This window comes from Rhinopithecus roxellana, chromosome 14 (assembly GCF_007565055.1).
Source record: "Rhinopithecus roxellana isolate Shanxi Qingling chromosome 14, ASM756505v1, whole genome shotgun sequence".
Taxonomy (NCBI): Eukaryota; Metazoa; Chordata; class Mammalia; order Primates; family Cercopithecidae; genus Rhinopithecus; species Rhinopithecus roxellana.
Genome location: NC_044562.1, coordinates 97,903,845 through 97,919,866, shown reverse-complemented (window position 1 = coordinate 97,919,866; position 16,022 = coordinate 97,903,845). Strand labels below are relative to the sequence as shown.

The following is a 16,022-nucleotide window of genomic DNA, read 5'->3' as shown; positions in this document are numbered from 1 at the left end:
CTGCCTTCAAACACGGTCAGATCTTCACTGCCTCGAGAAGTCTTCTCCCAACGTTATCAGAGGACCACACAAAGCTTCTCTCTCATTCTTTACATAAATTCCTTTCAACAGAGCTCCCAGAACTGACTTTGCAATGAAATTGTTCTCTTGGACATCCAAAAGAGCCAAATTAGTTAATCAGCCTTGGTCTTACATTGCATTTGAAACTGCCAAAAACAAAGCTCTTTGATAAAATAGTTCTTGCATTGGCTTAGTTGTTACAGTTCTACCCTGATTTTCCTCTTAACTCTTTATTCTCCCCTTCTATATTCAACAGTAATACTTCCTCTTTCCCCTGCCCTATAAATCTAAATGTTTCCCAGAGTTCAAAGTTCAACCCTATTCTCTCCTCTTTCTATACCTATGCCCTTGAATACTTTGTCTATGCCTATGACTTCAATTATCCCCTTTATGCCAACAGTTTCCAATGTTTTTGTTATCAATTTCTTTATTTCTATTTTATTTCTTAAATTCCATCTCCACATTCTCAACTCCCTTTTTTGACAGTTCTGTTCACACCTCAAATTTAGCACTTTTGAATCCTAAGTTATCATCTTTGCCCTCTTATCTAACTAGTGTACTTCCCTGAGAAACTTATTTCCATTATTGTGCCTATTTTCTCATTTACTGGGTGACTAACATCTCAGTCTGCTTTAAACCTTCTCAACCTCCCTTCTTATTTTTCAACATCAGGTTTTATGGCTCTTATTTCTACCATATTGCTTACCTTTGGCTTTTCCTCAATTAAATCAGTATAATAATATCTTCCTTATTTCACAGGGCTTGTGTGAAGATCAAATTAAATGTAAGAATATTTTCAATACTGTAAAATACTATACTTGTCCAAAATGTTATCACTAGTCTGTCTACTAGAAATAGTAATTTAAAGACAACAACTTTATAAAGACTGCCATGGCCATCAAAGACATTGCTAAAATGAGCTGAAAGCATTGCTCTAGTTCTTGAATATGCTTTGCCTACCTGTGTGAACACCCATGGCATCAACATTTTCCATGTTACAGACAGTGACACAGTTGTCATCAGCATCTCGAACCACTTCATATTCTATTTCTTTCCAACCTGTCACTGACTTCTCCACCAGAATTTGGTTGGTCATAGCAAAGGCCTAGAAATTGGTGACAAAAGATATCAAAGAGTAAGAAAAATCTCTGGCTTCAACAAGGATATTTGGCAAAATACCCTGGCATAAATCCTGGTCAGCACTGAACTCTCAAACCCCATCTCCATTCTCTCCTGCACAGAAGGCACAATGTGTCAGAAAATCAGTGAGGTACTAGGAATAGCATCCTGCAGTGAATATGCTTGATTTACATTATTGAGGCTTGCCATTCAAAGTGCTGATATGACATTAAATCAAACTAATTTAGGAAAAAGAGAAAATAATTGAGCAATCAGGCAGAGGGAAATGAAATTATTTCAGCAGCTAGGCTTCTGTGAAACCAGAAAATGTGATAAGTGTGAATAAATATGGAAAAATAAGTCTAAAGACTCCGGCTCTCTCTAAAATAGCTGAGGGTGCTTTGTGCAGTGACACACACAATAAAAGTTAGTTGATGTTGATGAGCAGGAGAAAGGAGATGATGATGGTTGTAAACAGTTAGCCAAGATGGCATATAAAACTTGAGAATTAGAGAATCATATGGGACTATTATTATGGTTAATCACTGCCTAAATGCTTAAATACTCTGAGTCATATATCATGTATGCCTGATTAGACAGATATGAATTAGCATACGTGAATTAGCATAATTATCATTTCATATTTATGGCACACCCACAATGGGTAGAATACTGAACCCAAAATAGGAAAGTGGTAATCTCTGACCTTAGGACATGCAGTGGCTGATAATCCAAGAGAGAAATGTCTCATTGTCTTGTAATATATTTGATGTGGAATGACAGTGAAAGGGAAAGTAGTTTGAATTTTTTCAAATTATAAATAGGCATTAAAATAATAACAATGTAAGTTTTTCTGTAATGTGCCTTAATATGATTTTTTAAACTTCAGTCATCACTACAGGCTCCAGCACGTGCAACTGAAAATGTGACACATTTGTCCCCACAGCTGCCCACGATGAGGTTGTCAAAGTGGTTAGAAAAATCAGTAGCCAATGTTAACAATTTAATAATGATTAATTTGTCATTCCGGTTGCCTGCTAAAAGAAGAAATCTAGGAAACAAAGGGTATAAATTTGGAAAAGTATTTTGCATTATAAAGAAGTGAAATGGGTATTTAGATACAGGGAATTGAAATTATCTTCACCTGTTTCCTCAGCTTGCTTTTATTTTTATTTTTTAAAGTCTTTGATTTTATACAAAAAGTTAACTTAGGGACCTGGGTAAGTTAATGCAGCTTTTAATGGTGCTAATTATAACCTCAAGAGAATAAGGGGATTGTTTAGGACATAATGATACAACTAATTATTCTCAAGGGAAGAGTGAGGGTTTTTCTTCAACAAGAAAAACCATTTAAAGGACTATTGATTATTTGAGCACAACGTAAATAATTGAAAGCTATCTCATTCCAAAATTCTCTTCATTATAAACTTTCTTACATGAAAAGTTCAGTCTTCAGATTGGTTTTTTTATAGAGTAAAAAAAAATTAATAGAGAAAAAGTATGCATTGCCACTTTTGGCAGTTATGAAGTTGTTACTATTGAAAATATTTGGAGCATCTAACATGCTAGAGGAAATAAGCTTTTTATCTTCAAAAACATGTTTTTGCTTTAAATACATGATTCATATGTCCAGGATGGAAGCAAGAAACATTTATGTTAGGTATGTTTCCCTTTTTGTAATTTTCACAACTTTAGAAAAATGAAACCCAAGTTATTTATATGTAAGTCTGCCATTGTAGTTATTTAAATATGCTGAATTGTACTTACCTATTTTCAAAATTCTATGCCAACAATTCAAGGGTCTAATTTCACTTCAGTTCAAAAAGTAAGTAAAGATAAAGCAATAAGCTGTCCTTGAGCTATTTCCTAAATAATCCCCCAAATAGCCCTCACAGTAATTCTGTCAAATTCACTTCTATGACTGCCATGTAGGTTACACAGGTTTCTCGGCTGCACATGTACTCAGTCTTCAAAGGCATTATTGAGCTCCTGGTATTTCCACACACTGTTCTATTTTGTGGAAATAGAGTATAGATGAAAGTCTCTGTTTTCCTGGAGCATATTTTCTGTGTTAGTCTCTAATTTAGTTTTTGTAGCGTATCTTACTTTTCTCAAGGGTTTTCCTCTAATAGGCAAAAAAAGAAGTCGTTCCTAATATGTTAAAGTGATTTTGATAGAAAATAAATTATAAACCCTCAAATCTCTCGTGTTTTTATGAATATATGGCAGTTGGTGGAGTTCAGTCATTTACTGTACTGAGAGGTTTATACCATGTATATTTTAGACACCTTAATTTTGAATAAAGTCACACTACTCAATGTGCTTTGTTTCACTTTCTGGATGTCATCCATGCCAGCCACATTATTTCAAAAAAAAATTAAAAATGAGACATTATGTCCTATTTTTCCTTAACCACTAAAACATATTTTAGCATTTTAAATATTTGGGAGTAGATTGTGAAACAAAGGAAGAAGGATTTGAATTAAGTTCATCTTACTGAAGTCAATAGATTGTACTATAAAGATGGAATTTGAGGTAAAGTGACCACCGGTTTACCTTGAACCATGTGGTTTATCATTGCATCCTGGCATGAACAGTTGCACGGCACTACTCTCTCAAAAGTGTCATCTTGGTCGGGCGCGGTGGCTCATGCCTGTAATCCCAGCACATTGGGAGGTCGAGGCAGGCAGATCACGAGGTCAGAAGATCGAGACCATCCTGGCTAAAATGGTGAAACCCCATCTCTACTAACAATACAAAAAATTAGCCGGGCGTGGTGGCGGGCGCCTGTAGTCCCAGCTACTCGGAAGGCTGAGGCGGGAGAATGGCGTGAACCCGAGAGGCGGAGCTTGCAGTGAGCCGAGATCGCGCCGCTGCACTCCAGCCTGGGCGACAGAGTGAGACTCTGTCTCAAAAAAAACAGAAAGTGTCATCTTTTGGAAGACGCTTTTGGAGAACATGATCATGATTTAATAAGTAAAGAAAATGTAATTTCTCATCTACATAACTTTCTCTAGTTGAAAAGGTATATCAAGTCAGTTTTTTTGGTTGGTAAGAATATTGTCTACAAAAATACACACCTTTGTGCTGAGATCCATCAAAGTCTCTCTGTTAGGACAGATGCCTGAGCCTAACCCGCCCAGCGCATAGGCGGAACGGATCATCACTGGGTAGCCAATGGTGTCTGCTGCCTTCAGCGCGTCCTCAATCTGTCAACAAGAACAAGGACTCAACATTTTAAAAGCTGAGCACACTGACAGGATAGACCACACCAAGGAAGTCTGGCAATCAGGTAAACCAACTTATCTGGGGAGAGTGAATATGGAAATGTTCTATTATTCCCTCACATTATGGAAAGCAAATGCTGTTATTCAAATGTTAAGTAAAATTCTAGAAGAGAGGAGATATATATACACACACACACACACACACACACATATATACATACATATATATATATATATATATATATAGCTTTTAAGAAATATACTTTTGTGGTAAATTTTATCCTGTCCTATTGAAACAGAACCATGGTCAAAGCAGAAATAATCATCATTTATTTGAGAATGGGTGCCATATTGAATGGTTGGATTTTTACATGCAGCTTAAAAGTCTCTGTCTTAATGAAACCAGGTTCTCTGCTGCTGACGCTAACTTGATGTTACCGCAATAAACCATTAGGAACACAGTATATAAAGAGATTTTTCATTTTCAGGCTCAGTCTGAGAATAGTCCCAGAAGCTTGGAATTCTTTTTTTAACTTACAGAATACAACATATGGTGGCTATATTTTTCTGTCATGGAATATTATTACACTACCAATGGGAATGTAATTACACCTTTCCCATATGCCTGTTTCTTATCCTGGGGAAGCAAGGACATAATTAAATCTGGCAATGAAAGAATAAATGTATGGCAAGAGCTTCCCAAATTGTGCAGCAGAGTTATCCTGGGATTATTTGATTGACAAGTTTGTAACACAAAAGATACTTGGTAGCATTGTTTTCTGAAACATACAGAACCCATTTTTAGTTGTCCCAGCATAACTGCTTCATTCCTAAGGGCGTGCCTGTTTCTACCATGGAGAAGTTGCATTTAACACTGCCCTTGGCACCCCCACTTCACCAACTATAAGCCTGAAGTCAAAAATAAAGCCAGGGGCAAAAACAGATATAAAGTGAGTTGATTCTTTTTCCTGATAACTAGTAATAGCTTATTGATAGGCATAAGAGGCAATGGAAATAAATAATAGAAAAGTAAATCTATCTTTCTTAAATATCTAAACTACAGGTTTTCCAGTCATTTTACTGACTGGATCCATTTTATTCTAAAATGTTTATTTTCTTTCAAAAAAAATTTAAAGCCAATTTCTCATTTGCAGGGCATTCACACATGCAAAATGTGTGACTGATCCCAGAAACAAGGTAAAACTTGCTTTGGTATTGCAAGTTGATATGGTTCTTAGTTTCAGTTCAGGAGATCGGAGATTCACTGGCACTTCAAGCCTTGATAAACCACTTCATCTCTGGACTTAGGTTTCCCTTTTCATAAAGTAAAATGTTAATACCTATCATTTCAGCATTGAGTGCTGTAATTAATATACAATATTTCCAAACTATTAACACTTTTCTAGAAGAAAATGCATACAAGTATGATCATCTTAACTATTATTATTAGGCATGAAAAATCATTCTCCCTACAACCCAAGGCAAATAATGCCCTCGTTTCTCCAAAGCAAAGAATCCTTACCGATTCCACTGCAAAACTTGGAGCAATCTTTTCATTGATCTCATTTAGTTTATCTGAAAACAGCTGCCTGTCCTCCGTGGCCATAATGGACTCAACTGAAGTTCCCAGGACTTTCACACCGTATTCCTTGAGCACACCTCTCTTGAATAGTTCCACTCCTAAAGAAGAACCAAATAGGATTAGTTTTTAAAATCTCGAAATTTTATGTCCTTTTTAGCAGACAACTGAATACAACTATACAACTATTTTTTTTTATCTTAAAATCCAAGAAGTTACCACTGTCTACAATAGAATTGCACTTAGGGAAAAAAATTGAAATAAAAATTCTGAAGATAGTCTGACAAAATATGTTACTGATGCTACTATTACTTATATTACCATCTTCTGAAAATCATTTTTATCCTTATTAATAAATGTCATAGTATTATACTGAGCCTTAAGATTTCAATATATTCCCTTTCCTCCTAAAGTTCATTTCTATAATGAGATTGTATAATTTTAAAAATCCCAAATATATGAGAACCTACCTGGGTTAAAAAATTATTATCAAAATGGTTTGTGTTTTCACCATCTAGCCATCTAATTTTGCCTGTCTTTTTTTTTTTTTTTGACATACAAACTATATCACCAATTGCTTACCCAAACAAACTAAAGAGATTCTTATTCATGATCTAGTTCCAAAGATCTGAATATTTTTTTTTATTATTATACTTTATGTTCTAGGGTGCATGTGCACAACATGCAGGTTCGTTACATATGTATACATGGGCCATGTTGGTGCGCTGCACCCATTAACTCGTCATTTACATTAGGTATATCTCCTAATGCTATCCCTCCCCCCTCCCCCCACCCCACAACAGGCCCCAGTGTGTGATGTTTCCCTTCCCGTGTCCAAGTGATCTCATTGATCAATTCCCACCTATGAGTGAAAACATGCGGTGTTTGGTTTTCTGTTCTCGCGAGTTTGCTGAGAATGATGGTTTCCAGCTGCATCCATGTCCCTACAAAGGACATGGACTCATCCTTTTTTATGGCTGCATAGTATTCCATGGTGTGTATGTGCCACATTTTCTTCATCCAGTCTGTCATTGATGGACATCTGGGTTGGTTCCAAGTCTTTGCTATTGTGAATAGTGCTGCAGTAAACATACGTGTGCATGTGTCTCTATAGCAGCATCATTTATAATCCTTTGGGTATATCCCCAGTAATGGGATGGCTGGGTCAAATGGTATTTCTAGTTCTAGATCCTTGAGGAATTGCCACACTGTCTTCCACAATGGTTGAACTAGTTTACAGTCCCACCAACAGTGTAAAAGTGTTCCTATTTCTCCACATCCTCTCCAGCACCTGCTGTTTCCTGACTTTTTAATGATCACCGTTCTAACTGGTGTGAGATGGTATCTGAAGAATTTTGAAGAGAACAAAGCAGTAGACTCAGAAGATGTATGTAATAATAGTAGAAAGACTGATCTATGTTATCATGAAAATATGGTTGAGAGGCAAATGCTACAGGGCTGATACCTAAGAGCACTTAATGAATGTTAATTCTCATTTTTCATTCATAATAGTTCTCAAGACCTCAATAGCAACAGAGAAAAGCAATATCCTGGGATAAAGTAGAGAAAGTTAAGAAACCTACTGGCTACTCTGGAGCATTAAAGTGAAAGGTTTCTTTGTCTCTCAGCTATTTTGTGAAATTAACTAGTAATATTCATCATATGACTATTTTAAGTGGCTGTTTGCTAACTGCTTCCTCACACATTAGAGAAAAGGTTTTATGAACACACAAAGCACAATTGTTAGATGAGTTCAAATAAAATATGTTACACAGCAGTGCATATGTCAAAACTCTGCAATTAAGCTTATAAGAACTCACCACAGTTCAGAGCTGTCTGGCCACCCATGCCCAGAATTAACCCATCTGGCCGTTCTGCCTTGATGACCTCTGTGACAAACTGAGGGGTGATGGGAAGAAAGTAGACAGTATCGGCTTGCTTTAAGCCCACCTCATTGGTCTGGACTGATGCAATGTTTGGGTTCATCAGAACAGTTTTGACATTTTCTTCCTGAAAGAAGCAAAAGAATCCAGTACATGAATATATGGTCTAAAGAAGAGAATGACCATACTTAAATAAAGAAACATGGGGTAAGTAAGGTTTTAGGTTATCTGTGGGCTGTAGAGATCCATAATAGGACAAGTAAATGGAAGTTCAAGGAAGACAAGCATTTGGTGAAAGAAATGAAGACATTCTTGAAAATGAAACTATACAAAAGAATTGACTGCCTCATGAAGATTACCACAAGGTGATCTTTGCCACCGTTGGCAAAACTGGAGACCATTTCTATACAATTTATCTAGAGATCCACAAATACTACTGAACTCTGTAGTTCAATCAACCTTAAAAGAATAACATATTCCAAAACTTTTAAATTAGTAAATGTAAAATAGAACTACAGGCAATATGAAAGCTGCTTACAATTTAGAGTATGTCATGTGGTGATGAGAAGAATGTATATTCTGTTTTGGGGTGGAGAGTTCTTACAATGGTCTATCAGATCCATTTGGTCCAAGGTCAAATTTAGGTCCTGAATATCTTTGTTAAATTTCTGCCTCGATGATCTGTCTAATACAGTGGAGTGTTGATGTCTCCCACTATTATTGTATGGGAGTCTAAGTCTCTTTGCAGGTCTCTAAGAACTTGCTTTATGAAACTGGGTACTCCTGTGTTGGGTGCATATATATTTAGGATAGTTAGATCTTCTTGAATTGAACCCATTACCATTATGTAATGCCCTTCTCTGTTTTTAAATCTTTGTTCATTTGAAATCTGTTTTTTCTGAAATTAGGATTGTATCCCTTGTTGTTGTTGTTGTTTTTCTGTTTTCCATTTGCTTGGTAGATTTTCCTCTCTCCCTGTATTTTGAGCATAGGGGTGTCACTACATGTGAGATGGGTATCTTGAAGACAGCATACCATTGGGTTTTGCTTTTATATCCAGCTTGCCACTCCATTCCTTTTAAGTGGGGCATTTAGCCAGTTTATATTCAAGGTTAGTATTGATATGTGGATTTGATCCTGCCATAGTGCTATTAGCTGGTTATTATGTTGGTTTGTTTGTGTGGTTGCTTTACAGTGACACTGGTCTGTGTGTCTAAGTGCATTTTTGTATCAGCTGGTAGCGGTCTTTCCTTTCTATACTTAGTGTTCCTTTCAAGATCTTTTGTAAGGCAAGTCTGGTGGTAATGAATTCCCTCAATATTTGCTTATTCAAAAAGGATCTTATTTTACCTTCACGTGTTACCCCCAAACCTAAAATAAAAGTTAAATAAAGCTGCTCCCCCTTCTATTTATTTGTCTAAGAAGAACATTGAATGTACATTTGAAATGCAGAATAATGTGCTCCCGTCTTGCTGGAAGCACTGAGAGCCTTCTGCTGGTTTCCATTTATTTTCCAGATTTTCATGCTTGCTGTAGTGCTTTAACAAAGAACATTATACAACTGTTTGTACATATTATATTTAAAAAACCATATGGCAAAAGAAATAAAACTATGTATGTGCACACATGCATGTGTGTGTGTATGTATGCATATATCTATATGAAGGTATTCATAGCTCAATCTTATTCCTTACATCAGGAGAGACCTTCAAAATAATTCTTTTTGTAGGCTACTAAGGATAATTGTATTATAAACCAGGATGAGGGTGATACTTAGCAAAATAATTATTATACAATACAGCCAGATGGTTCTAATTATTTCATACATTAGCAGGTCAATTTTAAGTTCTTCTAAAAAGTCAACAACATATTCAGATAAAGGTATAGAAATTATTATTGAAAACCCTACATATCTTTGGGGAGGATCTGAATAAAACATTAAATATATTTTATGCTGCTTTAAATTCAAATAGTGAATTAATGCTTGTAATGTACTTTTAGTAATGTATTTGATTTTTATACCAAGACTATGAAAGAGATTTCAACCTTTTGGATGAAGAAACTGAGATTAAGTAAGGTTAAATGACTTGCTAAAGGTCACATAGCTAATAAGTGGCAATATTAGGGCTCTAATTCAAGTGTTATGATTCAAATCCTATGTTCTTTCCTCAATATGAGTCATCTCTCAAGATTTTAAGAGTAATATTATTAACAAAATGTCAGGAAGATACAAACAGATAAAAGCAAATGCTTTTATAATATGGGATGATTTTTAATACTTGAGTCCCAACTGACAACACATCAGCAACAGAAGTTATAGAAAGCCTCACTACTAAAGAAAAGTGACAACAAATGTTAGTATATTTAAGTATTTTTCTGAATGTGCTATACAATGAATATGGTGATTTTTTTATAAGTCAAATTATACAGGAAAAGATCCTATACATACACATGAGTATTCATTTATTTTAAAACTTATTTCAAGCCATCTTAATTTTAAATCATTTTGTTTTATTTTTCTAATCCTTGTTGCAATATATGTGCCAATTATAATATTTTTAGTTTAAAAATTCATCTCTAGTTATTAACCTTCTAAGTGATCACAATATAATCTAATAATTCCTGTTCTTTAGTTAAAAATGTATAACTTTACCCAGTTGATGTAAAACACATTAAAATACAAACTATAAAAATTCTAATTGTTTGTAAAACTCCCAAATAGAATAAAAACTGTATACTAGTTAAAAGTATTCTAAACTCTGAACACAGTTAGATTGTGTTCTAACTAATCTAAACCACTGGACAGTCTCTAATTATCTAATGAGAAATTAAAGCATAATACAAAGAAGTAAAACATCATTTTGAAAATGTATTCCAAAAAATATGTGAGTGTACATGTACGTGAATGGAGGAGAGTATTTAAAAACAAAGAAAGAAAACAAATGGGAAAAAGAGTAAACTCATTGAGACTGTGTTCTACTTCTTCAACAGACACCCATCAGGTGAAAATCTTTGACTATAGAATATTAACAGAAAGAAAACCTGTGGCGAACTGTTTGTTCCATGTTTGCTGTCCTAGTCTTTTTCTGCCATTCTATGCTGCCCTCTACTAGCCTGGTCTCTGGTGAATGGCATTACACTGCAAAACCTGAGGCAATGTCACCAAGAGCTCACATTGCCTCTGAATGGCCTGATTAGCATAATGAGGCTTACCAACTGAACTCCTCAAGAGAAATACCTTAAATATACAATAGAATTTTTCTAAAGTTTTATTTTACTACAGTAAGTGTTGAGAGATCTCCAGAGGATTTAAAGAAACAGGGAGGATGTCCTTCCACACCTGTGTATCAAATCCTCTTTTCTACTTGAAAATGTTGCCATATCATCCCATTTCCCAGGCACTGATGAGAGAACTGTGTCCCCTAGTGACAGATAATAATTTCTAAAACCTGAACAAAATGTACTGTTGCCCTTGCTCCTCCAACCAGAGTTTCCCATTTCAACCACAGAGACACCCAAAGCATCCTGTAGAGCACTTGAAGGACTTTAAAGCAGCAAAGATGCCCAAAATTTCTCTTTCACATAAAAGACAAGTATATTTGAAAAGCTCACTGCCTCAAAAGAAATAAACAGCATCAATAAATGTGGGCTTTATATATGTTTTCCCTATAAGTAGGCAATAACCTAAATAATTTTGGAGATTAATCTAACCTCAATTTACAGATGTGCACATTTGAGAAAGTTGAAATTCTTGCTCGTGATCAAGCTTCTTTAATACAAGATTTATAAAGGCACAGTTAAGGAAAATAATTATAGCAACTTTGAAAAGAGGTAGTGTCATAAATCTAAATTATAAAATACTAATTAGACTCATTAAAGGAAGCATATTAATTCTAACGAAGATCATATTCTCTCACCTTCATGGCTTTTACAGCTTGAGATCCTGAGTAATCAAATTCTCCAGCCTGACCAATGGACAGACCTCCTGATCCTAGGATAAGGACTTTGGAAACCTATAAGCAATAAGAAAAAGACATTGTTATTACTGCTAAAATGGGGAAAATAAGGCATTTTCAAGAGTGGAGAAGACAAACCACATTGTCTGAGTTTATGTGGTCATTTAAGGTCTAATGTTATGAAAAATATGTAATAGATAGGGAAAAAGACTAATAATTTAAAACATCTCTAATTTCAATGTGATTTCCAAAGTTTATTAAGGTTTTTCACTTAAGTAAAAAATTTTTGGAAGAGGTTTACATTTTATTAAACATATATAGATATCTAAAAATATGTACATATATATAAATACATCTATGTGTGGTATTTTTTCAAATACACATACATCCTTCTAAATTTTAAATAATGATGTAAGTATACAGTTTACAAAGGAAATGGGTAAAAACCTTATCATACTAATATGCATATTCAACTTAAGGATTCAATTGTTATATTAATCCTTGAATAACAGGTATTCTAGTTGAAACAAAAAGAACTCTATCATCTATAATGCTTCTGTAGTCTGAAATGTATCTCATGTTTACATAGAGCTATGGCTTTGTGGATAATGGGAAATAAATTCTAAACTAAACTCTATTCTTTGTTATGTTATTACAACTACTCTGGAAAAAGTAAACTTTAGAAAAGACATTATTTTAACTTAAACCATGAAAGTTCCACAAAACATCATCAAGAAGGAACCAAATAATTAGTTAGAAAATGACAGACTATTACAATATTATCAGTCATCTTTTATTAAATGCTAGTATACCTTACATCATTCAATTTTTAAAAGTCATCACATGATAGGGACAATCCAAAATTCATAAACCAAAGACAAGCCCATATACTGACCTCAACTCGAGATGCAACTAGTGCTGGCTTCGGTAAGACTGATGTAATGGTGGTACCTTTTCCTTTCTTTATCAGTGAGAAAAAGGAATCAAACAGGTACTAGAAGAAAATACAACTAACTAGTTAGAAGCTTCAAAATTCTTAAGTTCACCAGATAAAACACAAGATGCCCAGTTAAATTTGAACTTCAGATAAGCAACAAATAATTTTTAGTATAGCATATGTATTTTTTTGCTTTTTTGTCAATAACTACATATCTTACTAGTATAAGAATTTAATCAAATAAACACTTCTGTTCACCTCCAGTGTTATAAGAAAGAAGTTTCCAACAAGCAATGAACATATCAGATGCCTTCTGAGAATGCCAAGTTTATAGCAACTTGTATATCATTTGCTTCTTCTAAATCAAATTCTAGGTGGATATAACAATTGAAGCTATATCACTTAAGATATAGAAAATTAGAAATACTAATTTAAATTTAAATTTCTGTCAGCTCTAAAAAACAATTTCTGAAGATTATTCTTAAACTTCGCCAAAGGATTTACTTCTGTTGTTTCACTAGATATGACAAATTACAGCAAAGAATATTCATTTTGCAATTATTGGAAAGACAAAAAAGAATTATGTGATAGCAGATATTATTACATATCTTAATTGCAATGTTCCTAATCCAAAGTACTAATACATGCTAATTTAAAGTTTAAATTAAAAAACTACTTAGTATGTGTTAGATGATACGCATAACTAAATTTGATTTATGAGTTTCATCATGGGTTGGTAATATAATACTGATTTTGGCTATTAAGAATCAGTATTTCCTAATAATATTAAAACAAGAACAAAATACAGATATCTAAAAAGGCAATTCAGACACGAGAGAGTAGAGCAGAGCTTGCAGAAAGAAAGCTCTTATTCTCTTCCCCATTTTACCTAGAAGTCTTTTCTGAGAGTTCTGACAATGAAGATTTGCCACTGGAGGTCCCTGGGTGTGGGGAAGTCACAATAGACTTCAGATTTTTCTGGATGTCACCCGAAGAATTTATTTGGAAAGATGTGCTTGAAAAATGAACTAAGAGCTCACACAAAAAAAGTAAAAATATTTAGATTAAATACAAAACTCCTCTAAGCATTCTTTGTGGTTCTTTTCTGAAGCTGTCTGAATTATCTATGTATGTGCATGCATGCCCTCTCTCCCCCGCACACCCCTTCCCCTCCTTCTCCTGCTGCTGTTTATTCTCCCTTAGTGGCTACACAACCAGTTGCCATAGGGATTTTTGTGAAGTCACAGATGGGGGATTAAAATTTCATTTCAGTCATGAGACCGAGAGAGAGCAATAGGGAATTCATTTGCATAGTACAACAATTGTAAATTTCAGAACTAAATATATTAGAATGATAATGGGTTTAAATAAAAATAGCATCGCTTCGGGTTTCTTAAGGGCTTTCCCACTTTAAATTTTAAAAAAGATAAAAATTTCCTCTGTGACATTCATGGGGAGATTTTAATACAAAATGTGTGTTACCAAAGCACTCTTCTTGAGAACGTTCTGCTCAAGATCATCTGGGGTGATTATTTTGGTTTTTTTGAATTTCCACATTTTTTTTTTTACATACATAATAGGCCTCATCTTTCTAACATACCTCAGTGTCTGTTGGCCCTGGGGTGACCTCTGGGTGGAACTGCACAGCGAAGAAGGGTTTGCTCTCATGCATAATCCCCTAAAGGAATAAGAAATGGGAAGAAATTCCTTCTGTAATAGTGAACATCAAGTGTGGCTATGTATTATTCAGGGGACAATAAAGCTCAAATTTAAAAACTGAGTTAGATGCTTGATAAAATTTTTGTAACTAACAGTACTATTAAGTAACATGGTCTGATCTCTTAAGGACTTACATATCTGACCATTTTGATAAGTATGGAAAATGGGTCAATGAAGACTCAACTGAATGTGTTTTCCTTTAAAATAAATAAATAACAAATTTGGTCTATAGCCTTTGGGACCCCTCTGGGTTCTGTTCAGAATAAATTCAAGTCCTCATCTTATCCTCAGGTCCTAAATTACTTTTCCAAGGGTCTTCTTAAAGACTACACCAGTCCCAAGAAAGTCCCAGAGACCCACCTAGACTGGGCTCAAACAGATTTGGACCAACAGCCCACTAACATTGAATGTATAAGATAGTTGTTGATTAATGACTCATATAGTGAATCTTAACAAGTCAACTGATGAGAGAATAAGAGAGAGAAATGACTTTAAAACACAGAGGGCTATGGGAGAAAACCTATAACTGTTTTTCAACACTCAACTAAATCACCAACAAACAGTAGAAAGGTGTTTGCATCACAGTGTATTTAAAAATTCTGGGTGAATATTCTGAGTGAATAATTTATTGCACATTTCAAAACAGCTAGAAGAGAAGATTTGAAATGTCCTCAATACAAATAAATTTAAAAAATGTTTGAGGTGATGGTCATCAGAGTCTGATTTGATTACATATGATATGCATGTATCAAAATATCACACGTATCTCATAAACATATACAATGCTTATGTATCAATTATTTTTAAAAGCTCTGCATTTCTCATCACCAACTGAACAGGTTTATTGACATCATTTACCTCATTTGTTTGATCGTTGACATTCACAAAAAGTGGTTTCCAGCCAGCAGGGAGGGCGTTGTCCAAGGCATAGCCATGATTCTGAGCAGTAATGAAAGCCTGTCTGTTTGTGATATTCAAAACAGGCTGATTCTGCCCTCTAGAAAGAAAAGGAGAAAAACAATAGGGAAAAGAAAAAGTGAAGAGGATAATATAAATGTATTCCTTATAAAGCAGTGAAAAAGTAAAGCCTATTAAAATTTAAAATTTCAACTGCTTAGTGAAAATCAGTCTGTGAGAAAAGTCACAGATTGTTAATCCCAATAATTTTCCCAACAAAAATCAATTCAGGAAGCTTTGTTGAGTGTTAAATACACAGGTCTATTAAATTCTATAATCAGTTTTAGAAAAGGGGACATTGCGCTCATAACAAAAAGGGTTGCTCACCAGCTTAACAGAAACTAAGAAATATGAGTGACTTATTTTAAGAGAACTACAATAATTTTAAAGCCAGAGAGTTATTGGGAGATAACAAATAGAGGACTGCTTAGACCTGAATTATACTTTATGTAGAGGGTGGACCATGGGGGAAAGCCTGATGTTTAATAAATTAATATTGTTTGAGGCAAAAAAAAAATGAGAAACCAAGAGGATCTAAAGATTTCTGGGTTCTAAAGTCACACTTACCTTCTGAAAATGTTACAG

The 16,022-nt window shown here is 34.5% G+C and overlaps 1 protein-coding gene across 1 annotated transcript in view; it reads right to left on the bottom strand.

Moving 5' to 3' along the window:
* CPS1 (carbamoyl-phosphate synthase 1) overlaps nt 1-16,022 on the bottom strand; it is a 118,843-nt gene that overhangs the window by 68,192 nt on the left and 34,629 nt on the right. Inside the window, exons 10-17 of the mRNA XM_010354916.2 lie at nt 15,339-15,477; nt 14,362-14,439; nt 12,720-12,818; nt 11,786-11,881; nt 7,806-7,995; nt 5,929-6,086; nt 4,260-4,388; nt 1,021-1,165 (exon numbers count right to left, since the gene is read on the bottom strand). Coding sequence (XP_010353218.1) covers nt 1,021-1,165; nt 4,260-4,388; nt 5,929-6,086; nt 7,806-7,995; nt 11,786-11,881; nt 12,720-12,818; nt 14,362-14,439; nt 15,339-15,477 — 1,034 coding nt within the window. The remainder of the gene's footprint in view (nt 1-1,020; nt 1,166-4,259; nt 4,389-5,928; nt 6,087-7,805; nt 7,996-11,785; nt 11,882-12,719; nt 12,819-14,361; nt 14,440-15,338; nt 15,478-16,022) is intronic.